The sequence below is a fragment of the Mchenga conophoros genome, linkage group LG17, assembly GCF_057382185.1.
Source record: "Mchenga conophoros isolate Kocher_MC1m ecotype Shallow Benthic linkage group LG17, M_conophoros_male_GT1.1, whole genome shotgun sequence".
Taxonomy (NCBI): Eukaryota; Metazoa; Chordata; class Actinopteri; order Cichliformes; family Cichlidae; genus Mchenga; species Mchenga conophoros.
In genome coordinates, this window is record NC_140542.1 from 25,092,865 (window position 1) to 25,111,394 (window position 18,530).

Genomic DNA, 18,530 nt, shown 5'->3' on the forward strand with positions numbered 1-18,530 from the left:
TCCCACCGTTGGCTAAAAACCAGGCAATTGAAACCATAAAGTACTCATTTTGTTAAGAGTGACAAAAACAGACAATTACAAATGAGCAAATTTATAAGCTACAACCTCTGTAGCTTATGAACAGAAACACTGTAAATAAAAGGGTGTCCCATCTGCTGAAACACCTTTAAAATGAAGAAGAGAGAGAGAGAGAAAAAAAAAAAACACCACGGGAAAATAAAGAGACGTGGGAACTTTACAATGTACAAGTTTATTTTTAATGAACTCTTCAGTGGTTGGTAGTCACAGCACAACTTGCATGTATTAAGCCACACACCTATTTTACAAGATGATGGGAGAAAAAAAAAAAGAAAAAAATCAAAAAACAAAAAACCCCAAAACAAAACAAACAAAAAAAAAAAGTTGATGGTCAGTCCATCTGCAGTGACTTTGTCTTAAATTCTTTGACTAAAATATCCTTAAAAGGCCACTGAAATGCATAAAATGTTCTCAGATGAATGGAATATTTGATGGTGGCAATTTTGCTTCAACCTGACATCAAGACTCCTCACATGGCATTGACAGTGCATGTAGACATTGTAGAAAGGACTGGGTTAGCAATACCTAAGATACTTTTTTTTCCTTTTTTAAGTGACAACACCTTGGCTATAATACTAGAGCTTAAAAAAAAAAAAAATGGAAACAAAATTAACAGCACTCTTCCAAGAAACTGAATACAAAGAAAGTGAAATGTAGTGAAGCGATTATTTCTCTTTTTTTTTTCTTTTTTTTCAACTTTTACAATTGTGCGAACACTTATTTTAAAACCGGAAAACAAAAGCACTGAACACTGCCAGCCGTCCCGTGAACAAGAGAGGCTCTACTGTATTGTATCCAATGTCTTTAGTCTATAAAGGAAAAAAAATAATTATAATAATAATAATAATAATTAAAACACACCTGTTTGTCCTCTGGAATTTTTAATAGTAACAGACGGGAACCATAAATGCATGCCATGTGCTGGTCTCAAACAAATACATACAGGTATATACAGCATCACTCAGTACCTGCTAAAACAAAGTGAGAAATACAGAGTATAAACTGACTACACTACAAACCTAAATAAAAAAAAAAAAATAAAAATAAAAAAAAAAAGGAGGGGAGGGGAGGGGAGGGGGAGAAGGTGAGCGATGGGAGTGGTGGAAGAGTGAAAAATCCTACTTGTGATGGACTCGTCATCATTAAAGCATTTAAAAAAAGAAAATGAAAAAAAATGCATATTGCACATACAGTGAAAGCTTAAATTCCACCAGGTCCGCCTCATGTCGCTAAAGCGAGAATCCAAAATTTCCCTCTTGGAGGAAGACACGCAGAGGTACAAAAAAAGAAAAAAAAAAAAATTTTGGAGGGGGTGGGAGAACTGTGTGTGCATTAGTGATCTGTGGGTGGAAAGGGGAGAAGGGGGGTGGTAAATAAAGAAAAAAAAAAATGATGGGGCCACAAGGAGCTGATATTAGGCAGAAGTGGCACTTTGAGGGTTTCGAGGGGAAGTGGAGGGACTGCACAGCACACAACACGTACACGGGAAGAAATGTTACATCAAATAAGAGATTGTGGCACAAATAAAATCAGGTGGTGGATAATATCTGTTCTTCAGAGATAGCCCGGAGTGGGCGGAGGAGCGAGACAGAAGAGACCGATGCAAGTGTGTTTCTTTTTCTCTTTATGTACAACTAAGGCTTACTGGTTAAATAGTTTTCAGGCTTCCCCGCCCACAATGCTTTTACATGCTGATCTCACACACACACGCACACACACACACACACACACACACACACACACACACCTTCCTTTTGCTCTGTAAACTCAGTGGTTCTATCAGGACAGCAGCCACACAATCTAGTGGGTTCAATTCGAGGAGGTGCATGGGGAGGGGAGGGATGGATGAACATGATGGGTGGATGCTGCAGTGGTGAAGGAGCAAAAGGGCGATTAAGAGTCGGGAGAAAAACAATGGGAGAGGGGAAAAAAAACCCAAAAAAAAAAAAAAAAAAAAAAAAAGGGAGTCTTGCCTCCGATGTCTGTTGCAATTAATATCTAAATGTGCAATTCCATTAGTCACTGCCATGGGGGACTAGGGGGGTGCAGAAGATGGGGCGGGTGGGGTCTGTTCTACTTGGAAAGCTTGCTAATGACTCGAATGAGCGCTCCGTTCTCGTCCTTTAGTCTCTGGTTGTCTGCTTTCAAGTCTGGGAGCATCTGAAAGGTGATAAAGGGAAACAGGAGCGAGAGAGTGAGAGAGAGAGCGAGAGAGAGCGAGAGAGAGAGAGAGAGAGACAAGGCTTAGACAAGTCTCGCCACGTAAACAGGTTAAAAACCAGCCACGGCGCTTTTTTTTTTTTTTTTAAACAAACTGTTAACTGCAGACTGTGTAAAGCAATCTCAGGAGTCACACACAGCATCTAACTTTTGGCTGTCCGACTTTGATTAAAGAGGTAAAAACAAAACCCAACATCTTTGTTCCAAGTCAAAAGTAAAAGCGGGCACACAACAGGCCAAAGATTCTGGGAAAGCCATGCAGAATCTAAGTGGCTGCTGCAGGCAGCCTCAAAAATACACACAGCAGAGGGGAAAAAAGTCACATCTGATCAAGTGCAAATCTGTTAAAATGTTTAACGTTAATGTTCCTGACTTAAGGCCATTATACACATGCTCATCGTCTGCAGAAAATTATTCCCTAGCTCAGAATCATGCAGACTTGTTGCCAAATGCAGTGATCTGATTGGTCAGATCTGTTTAAAAATTGCAGTCTGTGTGAACGGCTGCATTAAGAACACGCGAGTCGAAAAACACTCTTTAAACGCACAGATTCCAGCTGATCTCGCCTTCAAAGCTGTCTACTTGTGCACCTCTGCCTCATCTCCAGCACGGCAGCCAGTTTAAGACCGCTTCATGAAGATCCTGTTCTGACAACGTACACCTCAGATTTTATTGAGATTTTTACCCCAAAGTTGTGCAGACAGAAAACACTGATTTCTGTCTCAAACTTTCACAGAGAGGATCATCACTGGCAGTTAAAGCTGCTGGGGCTTCTTGCATCGACTGAAGATGCTACTTCTTTGTGACACTGTCTAACTTTTAATATGGGTTCTTACTGTAGCATAGAGCTGGGCGATAGAACGATAACGATATGTATCGCGATATAACTTTTACTCGATAGAGAAATTAAGCTATCGCGATAGACTTCGCCGCTCTTGTCCTCAAAAAAAAAAAAAAAAAAAAAAAAGGTCAGCCAATCCAAATTAAGTAGCGCAGAGCCGAACCAATCACAGCCGCAGCGTCACGTCGCGTGACTTGTTACGTACAGCACAAGTGCGTAATGGAGGAAATGAGTGTGCCGACTAGAAAAATCAACCGAGCGTGACCGAAGAGAAAACAGATGATGGTTCCAATGCCGGAGAGATTGTCGAACGGAAGAGCCATAGAAGTTCCGTAGTTTGAAGGTATTTCGGCTATTTCAAGTCTGACAAAAAACAGAGTAGCGTGCACTGTAAATTGTGCCGAAAGCAAGTCTGGAAATACAATAAACTGGTGCATGCGTCACACTGTGCGCCACGTTATTGTTTCGGTGAAATGAATTTCTACAATACTGTTACTGTTAATTCTACTCTCTGCAGTGTTTAAATGCTTACATATACACACAGTTACTGTCCCTCCACACATACGACTCAGTTCTGCTTCTATGCCCCAGCTTTGTTTACTTTTTCCCACCGAGGCTTCTAGACTTCTGATTGGCCAACATTTCTGCACGGTTAGGAATCTAGCGCCACCTGCTGCTTTGGCATGTTCATAGCAGCGTTTTCCTTCATTTCTGCCTTTATGTGTGGACGGGATTATTTTTAAAACGAAAACGGAAAATCTCCGTTTTCAAAAATACCCGTGTACGTGTGGACGTAGCCTCAGTCTCTGACTGGAAGCGCTAATTCGTCATTCGGCTTTTGTCAGACTAAAGTAACTGTTAAAAGTGTTTGAAAAGCTAAGCTATACAACAAGGAGAGATTGAGAATTTCCTTTTAGTTCTCAGTTTATTTGATATTGACAAAAGTTAGTCAGTTTTGTCTGTTCTTCTGTAAAACAAACTAAGATTTATTTTTAGAATTAATATTTTGTTTCTAAGTGGAATTGACAATTTAGTCTGTTTCGTTTGTTCTATTTTGAAACTTAAACGCTTTAGCGGCTGCCTTTTGTGTAGTTTGCAATATTTGCCTTTATCTATCTGAAAAAGTCTCATGTTCCTTAAGTACATCTACCCTGTTGAACTTATTATGGGAAATAAATATTTAAATAAAAACAAGCTGCTGATTATTTCACATTTTACTTGTGAGCAACGGCACATTTAAATCTTACAAATATAGTTATTTGGCTTATATCGTGATAGATATCGTTATCGCCTGAAATGAAAAAAACATATCGTGATATGAAAAAATCTCATATCGCCCAGCTCTACTGTAGCATGCTGGCAAACAGCCTGAACTGTGGAACGTGTCATCGCGTGCTAATCTTCCAACACCGCTCACTCAGCTTGGTGGCCTGGCTCTTTTTTTTTTTAACTCTTCTTCAAAATGCAATGCAACTTCCACATTGCCACGAACACACACACGCAAGTGGTCAGAATGAGATTTTTGGAGAGCGATCTAAAAAGCAGCTGCTCCACAAGCGGTGCAGGGCTGCACAACGAGATGACCCTGAAGAGGAGGATGTGCCAAATTTAAATCAGGTAAAGTTTTAAATTTGCAACAGGCAGAGATGCAAAACTTTGTGATCACAACTCAAATTTGAGAGTTTAACTTAACTAAAGCCAGATTATGCATCAGTTTCCTCTTCTTTATGACATCTACTGAACTTCAGAACACATTTTAAACATGTGCATATTAATGCATTACAGGCAGCAACACAGAGCTGAATGAGCTGTAGTAAGTAAGCCAGACTTTCTCTTGCCCCATAATTGATAAAATCCTGGAACTGGCTGTCAGATGTAAAGTTTAAATATCTCCCATAAAAGCACAATAAAGACTTGAAAAGTTCCTATTTGGACAGCAGCATGCTTTCAATATGATTAGCTTATTAAATAAATGACTTAAAAATATTCGTACAAGGGCGTAAGACATGTTCTACAGTGTTTAGAGGAGACTGCCCCAGAGACCTGCTTGATTTCATATAAGGACTGACTGCTTGTTTAACTCATGACACTGAACACACTATATTGTGTACAAGTCCAAGGTAAAACCATACGTGTATGCATTAATCTTAAATATTTGTTGATGTCATTTGGTAAACTCAACAGAAAAGGAGGGGAGGATAAGGTGGGTTTGGTCTCTGAAGGTTTGGGTCCAAAGAGTTGATGCCATAGGAAGCCACTTCATGCAAAGAAGCCAAAACAAGCCAAACAGAACTACTGAGCTCCCCCTGAAGTAATTACCACAAGAAGAAACTTCAAAGAGGACACTTTCCTTCACAGTACAGTCAGACCTGTCAACCCGCAAACACTTACCTGAGCTTTGCTTTATTCCGTTATCATTCAGATGTTATTTGAAATATTTAGGATAATGTTTTAATGCGTTTTAGAGGTGTGGAAACCACCTGACAGGCGTGTACTGCAAAAGGATAGTGTCCTGCTGTGAAAACCAAAGAAAGACACCCTCCCCACTCTGAAAACAAAAAGCTCTGGGGAGGCAGAGGGGGGCAGAAAGGGTTGTTTTTCAAAACCAGTGATTGCTGGACGGCTGGACACCTGCCTGTCTATGGGTGCGGGGCAGAGCACGAATGGAGCATGAGAAGAATGGGGTTGCAAGGGGGGAGGGGACAAGGAGGAGAAGAAGAAGCAGAAGAGGAAAAAGAGAGAAGAAGAAGCAGGAGATGGTGGTGGACAGACGGACGTGGCTTAGAGGTCGACGGTGGGCAGCTGGCTGCAGGCCGACTGCGAGAGCTTTGCCACCACACGGGCCAGGGCCCGGTTCTCAGCCTGCAGCCGCTCCTTAACCTGGCGTAGGGCCTGAACCTGCTTTACCTGGGGGAGGTTCTGCAGGAGGGAAAAAAGAAAAGAAAAAACCAAACACAACACAGAAAGAACAAAGAAAGAGGAGGAGGGACGGGGCGAGAGTGGCAGGAGAGGAAACATGTTTGAGGAGACAGAAATCAAGAGAGAAAGGATTAATGAAAGACAGGACAATATAAATTAATAGAGAAGAGGGGCCGAGAGAAGGACAAAGGGGGAAAACAGAAAAGGAAGACTGTTAGAAAATGGGGACAGATTTTGGAAATTGAAGGAATGATTAAGAGGTTCAGCTTGATGCTTGTCGACAGAATGGAAAAGTGACACTGATAAGATCGGCCAGCTGGCTAAGCCCTAAAAATAAACACTTTGTTATCACAGTGATGGAGAACACATGCTTGCTACGGTTTAATAGATTTCCTCTTTTCTTAGCTAAAAAACATTTTCCCAAAAAGAAATACTTAGTTAATCATCCTTAAATGTTAACAGTGGACAAATATTACAGCAGCTGACCTCAGATGTGCCCTGAAGAGCAGAAGGTGAGATTAGCAGGTGTACAAATGGAGACAGAGGTGGTTAACTGTGCCGGTCCAAATATAAAAACCTAAACACAACTGTGCCTAAGATTAATATATATTTTTAATTATTCATTTAATATGCCAAGAGTGAGGTGTTTTAGTATGAGCGAGACTAAGAAGCTACACAAAGAGGGATGCACTGCGACTAATGTTTAAAGTAACAGCTAACAGTCTAGTTTGACTTTGATATTTTCCCTGTTTTATTTCCAGGGATACAAAAAAAAAAAAATCTTGTGCAAAAATAAAAAATAGAAATAAAAAATAAGTATCCTATTTCAAAGTCTGTCATCATTTATCATATGATAAACAAAGCTGGTGACTCCAAGTTACTCTTTTTTTTTTTTTTTTTTTTTTTTTTAAATTACCTGCCATATATTCAAGAAAGAATTGTCAATTTCGATTCATGACTTCTATTAGCTTACAGTGGTTCTCAAAGGCTTCACCAAAGAGTCCTCTGACACATTTGGTAATGTTTAGCTACTTGTCAAGTGATGCTAAGTCTAAACTAGTTAAAAGAGTAAGATTACCTCCCCTGTGTGAGGGGTACCTGGACCCAAATACTCTGAGCGGCAAGTGTAGCAGTGTTACTGTCTGTCAAAATTATCTGATTAGGTATATAATATGCCATTTACAATTTTTTAATTCAGTATGTGTGTGCTGGGTACCTTAAGTTCCTCCTCCATCTCAGAAATCTTCCTTTCTAGAGCTCTTCTTTCCTGTTGGGTGGAGGAAAGCAGATTAAATCTGAACCACGACACAAAATAAACACTCCAGTGCAGGCATGGAAGGAGAGGTGTAGGAGATGGTCGGGATGTAGTGGTGACAGGGCACGCTTGAACACAAGCTTATCTAGTGAGGCATCTGCAAGCGGCAGCCAGTTCAAACTTATACATTCAATTCATTTAAAGCCGTCTAAAGACTGGAATGAGTCGAGAAACAGGGATGAAGATGTTTAGAGGTTGTGTTTGATGGTTATAGCTAATGAAATGATTCATGGGCAAGGATGTCAAATGTCTTTAAACCCAAAAGACAATCCTATAATGTAAAAGGCGACAAGGAAAGAATGACTTGTATGATGACAAAATGTTGCTTAGATTAAAGCATGGGCTTAAAAATAATGGATGATGTGGCTACAGGAGCTGCAGCTGAAGATGCCAAAGCCATTACAGAAAGGGTGAAAACACACATGCACACGTTTTTATATAACAGCAATTTAACAGCCTGCAATTATTCAACTTTCTACAGAAACTGAGGTAATTTCACACATTTTCACACACTGGAAAAACAAAAATAAGCAGTCTTGAGAAGTGGTGACCACACGCTGCCTCTGAGGTTCAATAAACAGGTGAATAAAGAAGGTTGCAGTGTTCTGGGTGGCGTGGAAGGAGGGCGGGCTTCCCTTTGACCCTCAGCTACGTGAGAGACGACAGCCAGCAGCAAAGAGGAGACTAACACAAAAACTCAGGGTAAGATCATACCACCACCCAGATGATATTGGGGCCTGCTTGTTACCTTCAGACATAAACCCATTGGGGCAGTGTTACTGGGATGTTTAATCAAAGTAACTGAAATAAACTATATTTAGTCTGAGACACACAAGTTATACATGTTTTTAGTAAATGTGTTAATTTAAAATAAAATAAAAAAGGGACATTTGCAACAGAAGTGGGTTATTACACTAGCTCATTACCCTTTTCTCCATCTCAAGCTGTGATCGGTCAGCGTAGCGTTCCTGCCTCTGCAATGGGAAACAAAACTGTGTCAGAAACCTTTACAATCCCATCAGGATGTTTAGCCATCCCATGAAGTGCTTCTCTATACCTGTGTGGCCTTCTCTAGTTGTAACTTCAAGTCTGCCAGCTCCAGGTCTGTGTCACGTAACTGAGCCTTCAACTTCTCGTTGTCAGCTAATGTTTGCTCGTAGAGCTGAAGAGAGGACCAATCAGATCCAACAGTCAGAAAGTGCAGCAGTCAAACTATTTATAATCAAAGATTTGTTGAGACTGGCCTACCCACTGAGAAATGGGGCACATACATAAGCTTTGGTTTGCATTTTTAGCTTGTTTTTCTGTTTAGTTTTAAGCTTTTAAAAAAAGTTTTTGTTTACAAAACCAAACCTCAGAGACGCGCAGACATCCCAGACTCAAATATGCACAAAGACCCTGCTAAAGCTCACTGTGTTAAAAATATTCCTTTGTGTTTCCAAAGCAAAAACCTGTGTTACATTTATTTTTATTCTTGTTTAGTCAGTTAACTAAAATGCATTTTTACATAATTCATTTTACTTTTAATTAGAATAAATTTGGGCTTGAGGCAAGGTTTTATTACTCTACCATCTGCCGGTTTAGGCAATTACAAATTTTTGACACTGTTGACCACCACATCCTCCTTGAAAGGCTTAAACACTGGGTTGGTGTATCTGGAACTGCCTTAGAGTGATTCTCCTCATATCTACATCACCGATATTTTTCTGTGGTGGTCTCCGATTTTAGGTCATCCTCAACCTCCCTCACTTGTGGTGTCCCTCAGGGTTCGGTTTTGGGGCCTTTATTGTTCTTAATACATCTTCTTCCCAGCATATAATGGGCTCTTTTGAGGACATTCCTTATCACCGTTATGCTGATGATATTCCGTTGTACATCTCTTTTAAACCCCAGGATTTATCTAAGCTTTAGCTTCTGAATGACTGCTTAGATTCCATCAAATGTTGGAACATTGGTAAAACTGAAGTCCGCATATGCACTCCGGACATATTTTTATCCCAGATAGTGAAAGCCTTGGTCCTCTCTCAGTGTATCTTAAATCCTCTATCGGGAATTTAGGTATCACTTTTGACTCAAGTCTTACATTGGATGGGCATGTGAAATCTCTGGTTCTGTCTTGTTTTTATAATTTAAGAAATGTGGCTAAGTTAAGCCCCATTTTATCTCGCTGTGAACTGGAGATTGCTATACATGCATTTATTTCCTCATGTTTGGACTATTGTAACTCGTTGTTTATGTGTCTAAGCAAAGGTTCTCTGGATCGTCTGCAGGTTGTGCAAAATGCTGCAGCTAGGCTGTTGACAAAATGCGCCAAGTATTCAGTACACTGGCTTCCTGTTGAATTTAGAGTACATTTTAAGATCCTGGTCTTGACATCCAAAGCCTTGCATAGACCGGCACCATCCTACATCTCTGATCTACTACAGCCCTATGCCCCTAGCAGGTCCCTGAGGTTATCTGATCAGGGCTTACTTGCTATAAAACAGACTGAGAACTAAGGGTGAAAGAGCTTTTGCCACGGTGGCCCCGAGACTCTGGAACGCTCTCCCTCATAAATTAAGAACCCTGGACTCTGTAGTTGTTTTTAAAAAAAACAACTCAAAACTCACCTTTTTAAAACTGTTTTTGGTTAATTTTTTGCCTGTTTTATATTGTCCGTTTTACTTTTTTTAGTATTTGTCATCTTATGTGCAGCACTTTGTGATTCTGTCTAGAAAGGTGCTATAGATATTTTTTATTATTTATTTAACAGTACTGTGCTAAAGTCTTAAGATTATTATTATTACTATTAGGCCTCACTCCTTGGAAGCAAAATGTAAAGAAATGAAGGATGTCTCAAGACTTTTGTACAATACTTTGTTTACGAGTTTGAGTTCTTTTGAAAATAAATACCTTCTTGTAGTCAGTGGCGTCATCTTTATCCAGTCGGCTAGAATACGGCCTTCGACTTTCACCGTAGCTACGGGTAAAAAGAGTGTCATTACGCTCTAAGGATGAAGTGCTCTCATTCCTGCAACAGTAATGACAGGCATTTGTTTAAAACACAAACACACAAACACAAAAAAGGAACATAACATGTTGGAGGGGAAAACCTACCTGAACAATCGGTCACTCTGTAAGAAAGAAAAACAAAACAAAAAGTTAGAAAGCAGTTTATTCTGCCATATGATGTTTTCAGTCGCTACACTTGGAAAAAATGCTAAAATACTAGAAGATTCAACTCTGATAGAGGGTTTCAAAAGAAAAGAAGAAAAAGAAAAACGAAAACACTAAACAGTAGGATGGAACCAGTTATTTAGACTACAGCACCCGACTTTCACTCCCAGCTGCTCTGCATGCACATGCAGACACAGTAACAACTAACAGCTGACAGGCCAGCTACAGCCTTGAGGTGCCTGCACTGTGCCTCTAGGTCTGCTGTGCTTGTGTAGTGCCACAGCCATGAGAATGGAGCCAGACATCAGATGGGAAGGTCAGGTTGAGGGGTTGGTCTTCCAGCTATTTTAAAAATTGCAGTCTCCTTCTGGAGGCAGAGAGAGTGTGGTGACACAACAATGCTACACTCTGGGTTTTCCTGAGAGTGCTTCTGGTGGTGGTGGTGGTGGTGTGAGATAAAAGCTGTAGAGCTAGCTCAACATTATTCAAGGAGCAACTGGAGAAAGACTTTGCAGCTAGCTCAGCTAGCTCTGGCCTTTCTGTTGAGAAGGCATCCTGCTATTTTGGGGAAAAGCTTGGTCACAAGTCTGTCACAGTTTCCTTCAGCTGCTTTCAATTTTCCAAGGACACTTCATGCATTGGTTTGTTTAATTGAAGAGGTACTTAACTTTGAAGACAGACTGTGGAATCAAATTGGCTGTTTTTTGTTTTTAAATGATGTCTTTAGCGTCTTATCTACTGATTAGGAATCAACCAAGCATTTTGTTTCAGTACCAACATTTATCAGGATGACCTTAGATGAGCTTAAACTTAAAAAATATTTGCAAACTCAGCTCAAAAATACATTTTTATGCCTGTAATCAAGAGAGACGAGCTGGAATGAAAGAGTTTTTCCTGTACATTTCTGGATAAGGGCTCCTTTCCGATTTGGTCCACCCTGTTTACTGTCCTAAAGGAAGTGATGGTAAATAGCTGTTGTCTCTCTCTCTCTCATCCCCAGGATCTCTGTACTCAAAGGAAAACTGTGTGTTCTCCATTATGCTTCAAAAGACACTCCCATCCAAACAGGAAGTGCACCCAGCCAACAATATTTTCACAAAGCTGCCCTCTCTGTGGCTTCTAAAGACAGTATGAATGCACTGGATTCCACTGCTTTTTTTATGTTTATGTCACCAGAAGCCTTTAGGAAAATTCTTACATGTTATTTCTTGTTCGTTTTAAGCTGAAATTCTGACTTCATTTGTGGAGGGGGGGGGGAAGGGCTCAAATTTAAACTTGGGAAACCTCAGCATGTCATTTAAGTGTGTGTTCTGCCTATAAAAGACCTGCATTTCCTTCCTTTTGTGCTTCTACATGTTTTAAAAGCCCACTGATCTGTTGCCGAGTGAGCCTTTGGTTTGCAAGGTCACCCTCATACACCAGACAATCACCGGAAGGTGGAAAGGGGGAGGACAATAAGAAATTCAAAGGCAGGAGTCCAAAAAAAGAAAAAGAAAAGATAAGCGGTAGGAGAGGAAATCATAGCTGTACAGCACAGAGTAATGAATATCAAAGACTAGTCCACTTCCTTGGCCTTAACTACATGAGATGAGGCGAGGAAGGACCAGAATAGTAAATAAATGCAAAAGATGAAATAGACGTCACGGGATACAAGGAGAAGAGGGATGGAGGCTGGAGGGCTTCTCCTTTAGTCAGTTTAATCTACTTTCTCTCCTATGACCCGAGTTACCTGTGGCTCTCCCTTGGCGTTGCCCTCCTCCGAGTCCGACTGTTGATCGGGGTCATTTTCATCACCCTGGAATTTAAAAAGATATGAAGGTTAGGTGCTGCTTTGGGCCATCCAAATGATCAAAGAAACGTGCACTTCACAAAGAGTGCGATGACCACTTCAAAAACTGAGCTCTAAAGAGAAAGCTTTGCACAGTGTGCAAATCTCTTACATCCTGACTCCAGAAGGACACCCCAGTGGAACGTCTCTTTTCGCGGGGCCGCCTGCGATCCCGTATGGAGCGGGGCTGAGACTTGTCCTCTCCCTCCTTTTCCTCCTCCTTCTTGTCTGCTTCTGCTTTCATTGAGAAGAAAGTCAACAATTATCGGACAGATGATGATTGTGTCACATAAAGAAAACTAGAGAATTACATCCATGGAGGATTTCATCTCTTCTCTTGCAAACATATTAAAAAAAATAAATAAATAAATAAATAACCGGATGCATGTTTTTGAACTGTGTGCATCTGTGTGAGAAAACATGCCCTAGCTTGCATACAAAACAAGGACTTTAATGCTGTGAGGTGAAACTGTTACCCTGCCACCCTGCAAGTTTGCAGTCTTCTCTTATTTTGAAAGCTCAGTCCTTAATCAGCTAGCTCTGGCCTTTCTGTTGAGAAGGCATCCTGCTATTTTGGGGAAAAGCTTGGTCACAAGTCTGTCACAGTTTCCTTCAGCTGCTTTCAATTTTCCAAGGACACTTCATGCATTGGTTTGTTTAATTGAAGAGGTACTTAATTTAAAAGACAACCCAAACCCCTCCTGTGTCAATGGTCTAAATCAACATTTGGCATATGGCCCATGTGAAAACAGTGGAGACAGTTACAGCGGCAGGCACGTACGGGCTGTGCCTATATGGCTTTATGTGAGAGCACACCTCACCAAAGATGGCACAGTTTTAAACAGGAGGGATTAGCAATCCCCTTGAGGCAACATTAATAAACATCCATTTGCCCAGTTTACTACAGAGCAATTCAAATCTGACAGAGTGCAATGACTGTTTAAGATCTGAAGACATGTGTAGTGCTGCCACACACATACAGCCATGCTTTTATGTGCATTCAGTTTAAATTTGAAGACTTTTCCTCATCAAACACAACCACAACTTAAAAAAACTTCTCAATACCTGTATCGGGTATGAAAAACACTCACCCTTTTCTGTATCTCTGGAGGAACGGCTATAGGAGGAGGTTATCCCCGTCAGACTGTTAGGCCTGTTGAGGGAGCTAGAACTGGAGGAAGTGGTGCTAGAGTAGGAAGGGGTGGAGGCAGTGCTGACTGAGGAAATGGTGGAGGTGGAAGAAGATGAAGGCCTTGACCGCTGGGAGAGAGGAGGGTAAGATGAAGAGGTCAGGCTAGCTATAATATTTAAATTATTATTATAAAATATTGTGTCGTTTCAGTAATACATTATAACAATATAAACATTTAAAATATGTACCTCATCGTAGGTGCGGTACTTGTATCGGTAATCATCGTCCTTCGTCTCAGTCTCCTTCTTCTCCTCTTGCTTTTCCTTGTCCTGCTTCTCTTTCTCCTCCTTCTCCTCCTCCCGAGTCTTTGTGGTACGACTCCTGCCGATTGTTTTCTCAGCCTCTTGTAAATCAGTCAGAGTCACACCCTGAAAGAAGGAAAGTCTTTTTTAAATTTCTTTCTTGGATGATTTTTAAAAATTAAGTCTTATATTTGCAGATTCTATACATGCTGCAAAATTGGTAATTAATTAGTTCAAAAAAACAAAAAACTGGTCGACTGATCCAAGCAAAGTTTTCTTTTTAAAACAGGGACAAAGCTCACATTCTGTAAAATGAGCTCTTGGTACAAGAGCTGCCCTGTGTACACAAACAAAAAATAAAAGTCTGGGCTGTCTCAACAAGAATAACAAGTCTTATTTGAACAGTCTGTGGCCATAGAAATACAATACAAACCAGGAACATGCAGAGGTCATCATTTGTTAACAGTTTGTTTTGATGTGGGAATCCACCTTTATTTGGCTTATTAGCCGTTTGAGCAGTAGTGACTATTCTGATCATGTTAAAGCAGGTTTCCTACAACTGAAGACTCAGACCAACATTTAAGAACAAAAACTGATGGGGATTTAAATAAAAAAAAAAAAAGGTCAGATTAGAGATATAAGTTATGTTTTTGTGGTTTGGTTGAGGCTCTAGTTGTAGGTTAAATTAAACATGTTCCTATGAATACCAAATTCCCATTTTATTTACCCTTCCTACAGATAACATTATAAAAGAATGGTTTAAAGGCAGCATGTTATACTCATTTACTGGGTCTTAGTGCAGTTATATCACTGCATTTTTGCTCCCTTCCCCCTGCTGGTAAACCAACTTTCTTCTGGTTGGCTAGCCCTTGTAAGCACAAGGCTAGAACAGCAGGTGGGTTGAGTTCACAAACAGAGCTTTTTGAGATGGCCATATTAGGATATCTGCTCTTACTGACATCATACAGAGCCAAGGAGCAGTAAAAACACAGTTGAGCCTGACATTTTGGCTCACAGGGTTAAGGGTCATTAAAAGGAACATACACCTTTGCAAACATAAGAGATGAGGACTCAGCATATTTAAGGTGATGTGGTTTAACTAACCTGGGTGGACCTCCTTGACTGTCGAGCCTGTCTGGAGCGAGCTTTCCTCTGAGACTCCGACTCCTCATCTCGTTTTGGAGTCAAGTATGACCTGAAAGAGACACAAGCAAAATACACAAACACAGACACACAGAGGTTAAATATTTAGAGGAAGTAAAAAATAAAAAAAAAGAAAAAGAAAAAAAGAAGAAAAAAACCCCCCACCTGAATGGGGAAGTTAATCTACTTAAATATGCTTCGTACTTGCCCTCATGATATTGAGCTTTACCATTCATTAAAGAAACAGGGGTTACTAAATAGGCTCTCTAATCAGCAGAAATTGCATCCAAATGTACAGATTTGCTGACAAAGTATTAACACACCTGCTCACACAAATACATGGGGCATTTACAGGTGTAAACAAGACTTTAGCAGTGTTTTATTTCCACCTTAAAACAAGCTTGCAATGGAAATGCGGTTAAACTACATGTAAAGAGCCAGGCGTTGCTTTCATCTGACGTGTTTTCAGCTCTTATTTAGACTACACTGGACTAAATCATCATGCATGTGACACAGGTCAACCTGTTAATGTGATCCTGCTAACCTTCAAAGATGCAGTCACATCACAAAATCTAAATATAAAGATGGAGGTAAGACTGTCACTGTGCGCTGGGAAGTCCTAGAGTGAAGTGTTAAAGACAATTTAATACTTTGTATCAACTTAAAGTAGCAGGTTCTCTTTTTACTATGGGCTTGTTCAGTGTCAAGACTGGAACCCATTAATCCTCCTTACACATCCGTTTACCTCCACAATATTGCTGTGCTTGTGTTTTTACCTAATGGTACATTTCTTTTCTCTGGTAGTTTATTAAAAATGTTAATATTAACTGAGGAAGCAGTCAGCTGCAGTGTAGCTTGGCTGGAGTAAAGGACATCCATGCTTCACTTTCACAGGGGAAATTAAAAACAGCTATTGTAAAAATCACTGCTGTCTGCTAGATATATATTTGTAATATAGCAACAAAGAACAGATATGAGAAAGAGAGGGAAAAAAAAAATCTTGGTCATTTTCCCTCTAAGCCAGGATTTTTAAAATAATGTCCTCCTCGTGTGTTATATTTGTAAAATGAGATAAACCTTTAGGTTTAAACGTTCCGGTACGCGAGCTTCATGCCCAAAAGGCAACACAATTTGGGAAATAAAACAGTAATCGCTCATCTCAGGCTGAAACACGCTTCTATTGGCCACACAAAAGTATGAACTCATTCAGCCCAGAATGGGGTCTTGGCCTTGAGGAAAATGTGCTTCTTCTGCCCACGTTCCTTATAAGGAGAAGTCGCTGGAGCAGTTCAGGCTCTGAAGCAGCCCGGCCCCACTCCCACCGTGACAGGTGGCTTATTTCAGCGTTGCTACAGGAGGACATGCACTGGACCCCCACTCAAACATACACATGCAAGCACAAGCTCTCCGCTTTCTCACTCCCTCCCCCGAATGTCTGCACAGAGTCTAAGAGTGAACACAAACCTACAGAAATGGAAATGATGGTAGCTTTTCTTCATGAAATAAGTCTATGGAAATGCTGAAAGTCTCCTTACATTTAAACAGCACCATAAATTTGGTGGACAGATGTGATTGCGATAAAAAAAATTCACAAAGTTTAAAGAGCTAATAAAAACTAATGAAATCGATGTTTGAGTAGGTGTTTGGTTTACCTGCGTCTTTCGGTGCCAGTGCCAGTGGTAGTGGTGGTAGACGTGGTGGTCGTAGTAGAGCCAGTGTTTATAGTGGGGACGACAGCAGCCGACTCCTTCTCCTTCTCCCTCTCTGCACTCTCCTCTGACCAGTACCTGTTTATACACACATTTTAAACAGATTCCCTTTCAGCTGCTGTAATACAAATGCAACAATCCTAAGCCTGTATATACAATTCAGGGCCAATTACTATACATTTTCTTGCCTGCCAGATGATCGTGTCAGACCGTTTGTTATAAAACCACTTCGAGAGTTAGCTCACCATCTTTTTTTTAAGCACTACTCTCTGGCTTTTGGTATCCACCACTTATGCTGCTGAATTTTAACAAAATAAACAAAACCTAGTAACATGATAAAGTGTTTAAATTTCCACTACAGTAATAATACAGAAAATAAAGAGAATAAAGGCAAACTGTTCAAACTTTGAGGAACTTCTGGAAATTGGTAAATTTATCATCATGGACATGGCTATCAACTAAATTAGAAGACAAACTATTATACAAATATAATACATGAATATGTGGTGAAACTGACCAGTATTACCGCTGCCTTCTAGCTTGTTTAAAGAAAGAGTGCATGACCTCAAATGATAACTGTATAGATTCATTCATTCATTCATTCATTCAGCTGCAGCTGAATTTCTCAACCTGAAAAGAAATAAATTGTACCTGCTGGTGAGACTGGTGGAGCCAGTGCGAGTGGAGGAGGAGCCCAGGCTTGAGTACAGGCCACGATGGCCCGTGGGCGAGGTAACAGATGAGGAGGTGGAGGTGGTCGTGGCGGAGGAAGTGGTCGAGGAGCCCAAGTCCTCGTGTCGTCTGCCGAATGAGCCGCTGTGGAATAAAGAATCATCGGCAAGATGGAATGAGATGCAAGTAGAGCTGTTTGATTGTGGCCAATCGTGGTTTCCACTTTTACTTTAATAATTAGGATGGAAGACATGAGTTTATCAATTTTGGTTTTTTTCCTTTTTCATTGCACTGTATAACAACTAGTGTCCAACTAGTTTACTACACTGCATTGATGGTGAAGGCACATTAGGTGGGAGCAGTGATTGTTGTTAAGAAGGGACAGATGATGTCTCACCATGGCATTTTTAGTTGCAGTGATGGCGCTACATCCAAACAAATTTTTGTTTTATATGACTTCTATGTTTCTATTTAATTAAATAAATAAAATCCCCTCTTACACGAGTGTTTTTAAACAGTTCCTGGGACATTCACACTTCATATGAATGTCTGGAGAAACTTCAGTGACCATTTACATACACGCGGGATGCCACTGATCCCAACAACAAACAGTTACTCACTTGAAGATGCTAACACGTTCTTCTCCTTGTACTGGAGTAATGCACAACTATAGGGTGGTAAATGTAGTCGATTACCATTAATCATGTTTTAAACCACAATTCTAACTGTACTGAAAGTTGTAACCAGCAGATAAATAAAAAGCCTTCCAACATTTAATATAACAGGGAACCCAAAACACAAGGTGGTCACTCCAGCCGAGCAGAGATGCAGAAAGTGAGAGAGGACAGGTGGTGCCTCGGTGAGGCTGGTGTACCTGCGGTAAATGCTGTAAGACGGGTAGTGGGAGGTGGGTGGCTGCCAAGGTTTAGTATTACAGGTGTTAGGGTCCAAGTTGGAGGTTGACGAAGACTTGGCTGGCACGTCCCGCGTGCTGCCGCTCCGCCCTAGCGCTAGCGTATGGGAAGTGCTAGCGTGTTGGCAGGCAAGTGGGCGAGAGAGGCATGTTAGCGGTGAAGGCGCACACATACAGACATATATACGCAGAGAACAAAGAAACATACATATTTAAGACTCTAAAGCTTTGACACACTGTTTGTGCATTCATCTCATTTGGGAGAAGGATGATACTTTGCTGTATTTAAAGAGTTAAAGAAG

General features: G+C 40.6%; 1 protein-coding gene across 18 annotated transcripts in view; it reads right to left on the bottom strand.

Moving 5' to 3' along the window:
* Positions 1-231: 231 nt before the first annotated feature.
* Positions 232-18,530, bottom strand: part of ppp1r12a (protein phosphatase 1, regulatory subunit 12A) — a 60,618-nt gene continuing 42,319 nt past the window's right edge. For 7 of the 18 annotated variants that reach the window (XM_085251025.1, XM_085251018.1, XM_085251011.1 and 4 more), the window contains 15 exons: positions 18,190-18,342; positions 17,295-17,459; positions 16,587-16,721; positions 14,896-14,986; positions 13,738-13,917; positions 13,449-13,617; positions 12,470-12,594; positions 12,259-12,324; positions 10,470-10,486; positions 10,266-10,383; positions 8,431-8,535; positions 8,300-8,347; positions 7,275-7,325; positions 5,775-6,058; positions 232-2,238 (listed from right to left, as the gene is read on the bottom strand). In XM_085251025.1, coding sequence (XP_085107151.1) covers positions 5,921-6,058; positions 7,275-7,325; positions 8,300-8,347; positions 8,431-8,535; positions 10,266-10,383; positions 10,470-10,486; positions 12,259-12,324; positions 12,470-12,594; positions 13,449-13,617; positions 13,738-13,917; positions 14,896-14,986; positions 16,587-16,721; positions 17,295-17,459; positions 18,190-18,342 — 1,561 coding nt within the window. In that variant the 3' untranslated portion in view covers positions 232-2,238; positions 5,775-5,920. Of the gene's footprint in view, positions 2,239-5,774; positions 6,059-7,274; positions 7,326-8,087; positions 8,122-8,299; positions 8,348-8,430; positions 8,536-10,265; positions 10,384-10,469; positions 10,487-12,258; positions 12,325-12,469; positions 12,595-13,448; positions 13,618-13,737; positions 13,918-14,895; positions 14,987-16,586; positions 16,722-17,294; positions 17,460-18,189; positions 18,343-18,530 lie in introns of those variants that run through there. The other 11 variants (XM_085251013.1, XM_085251019.1, XM_085251010.1 and 8 more) reach the window with 7 other exon arrangements.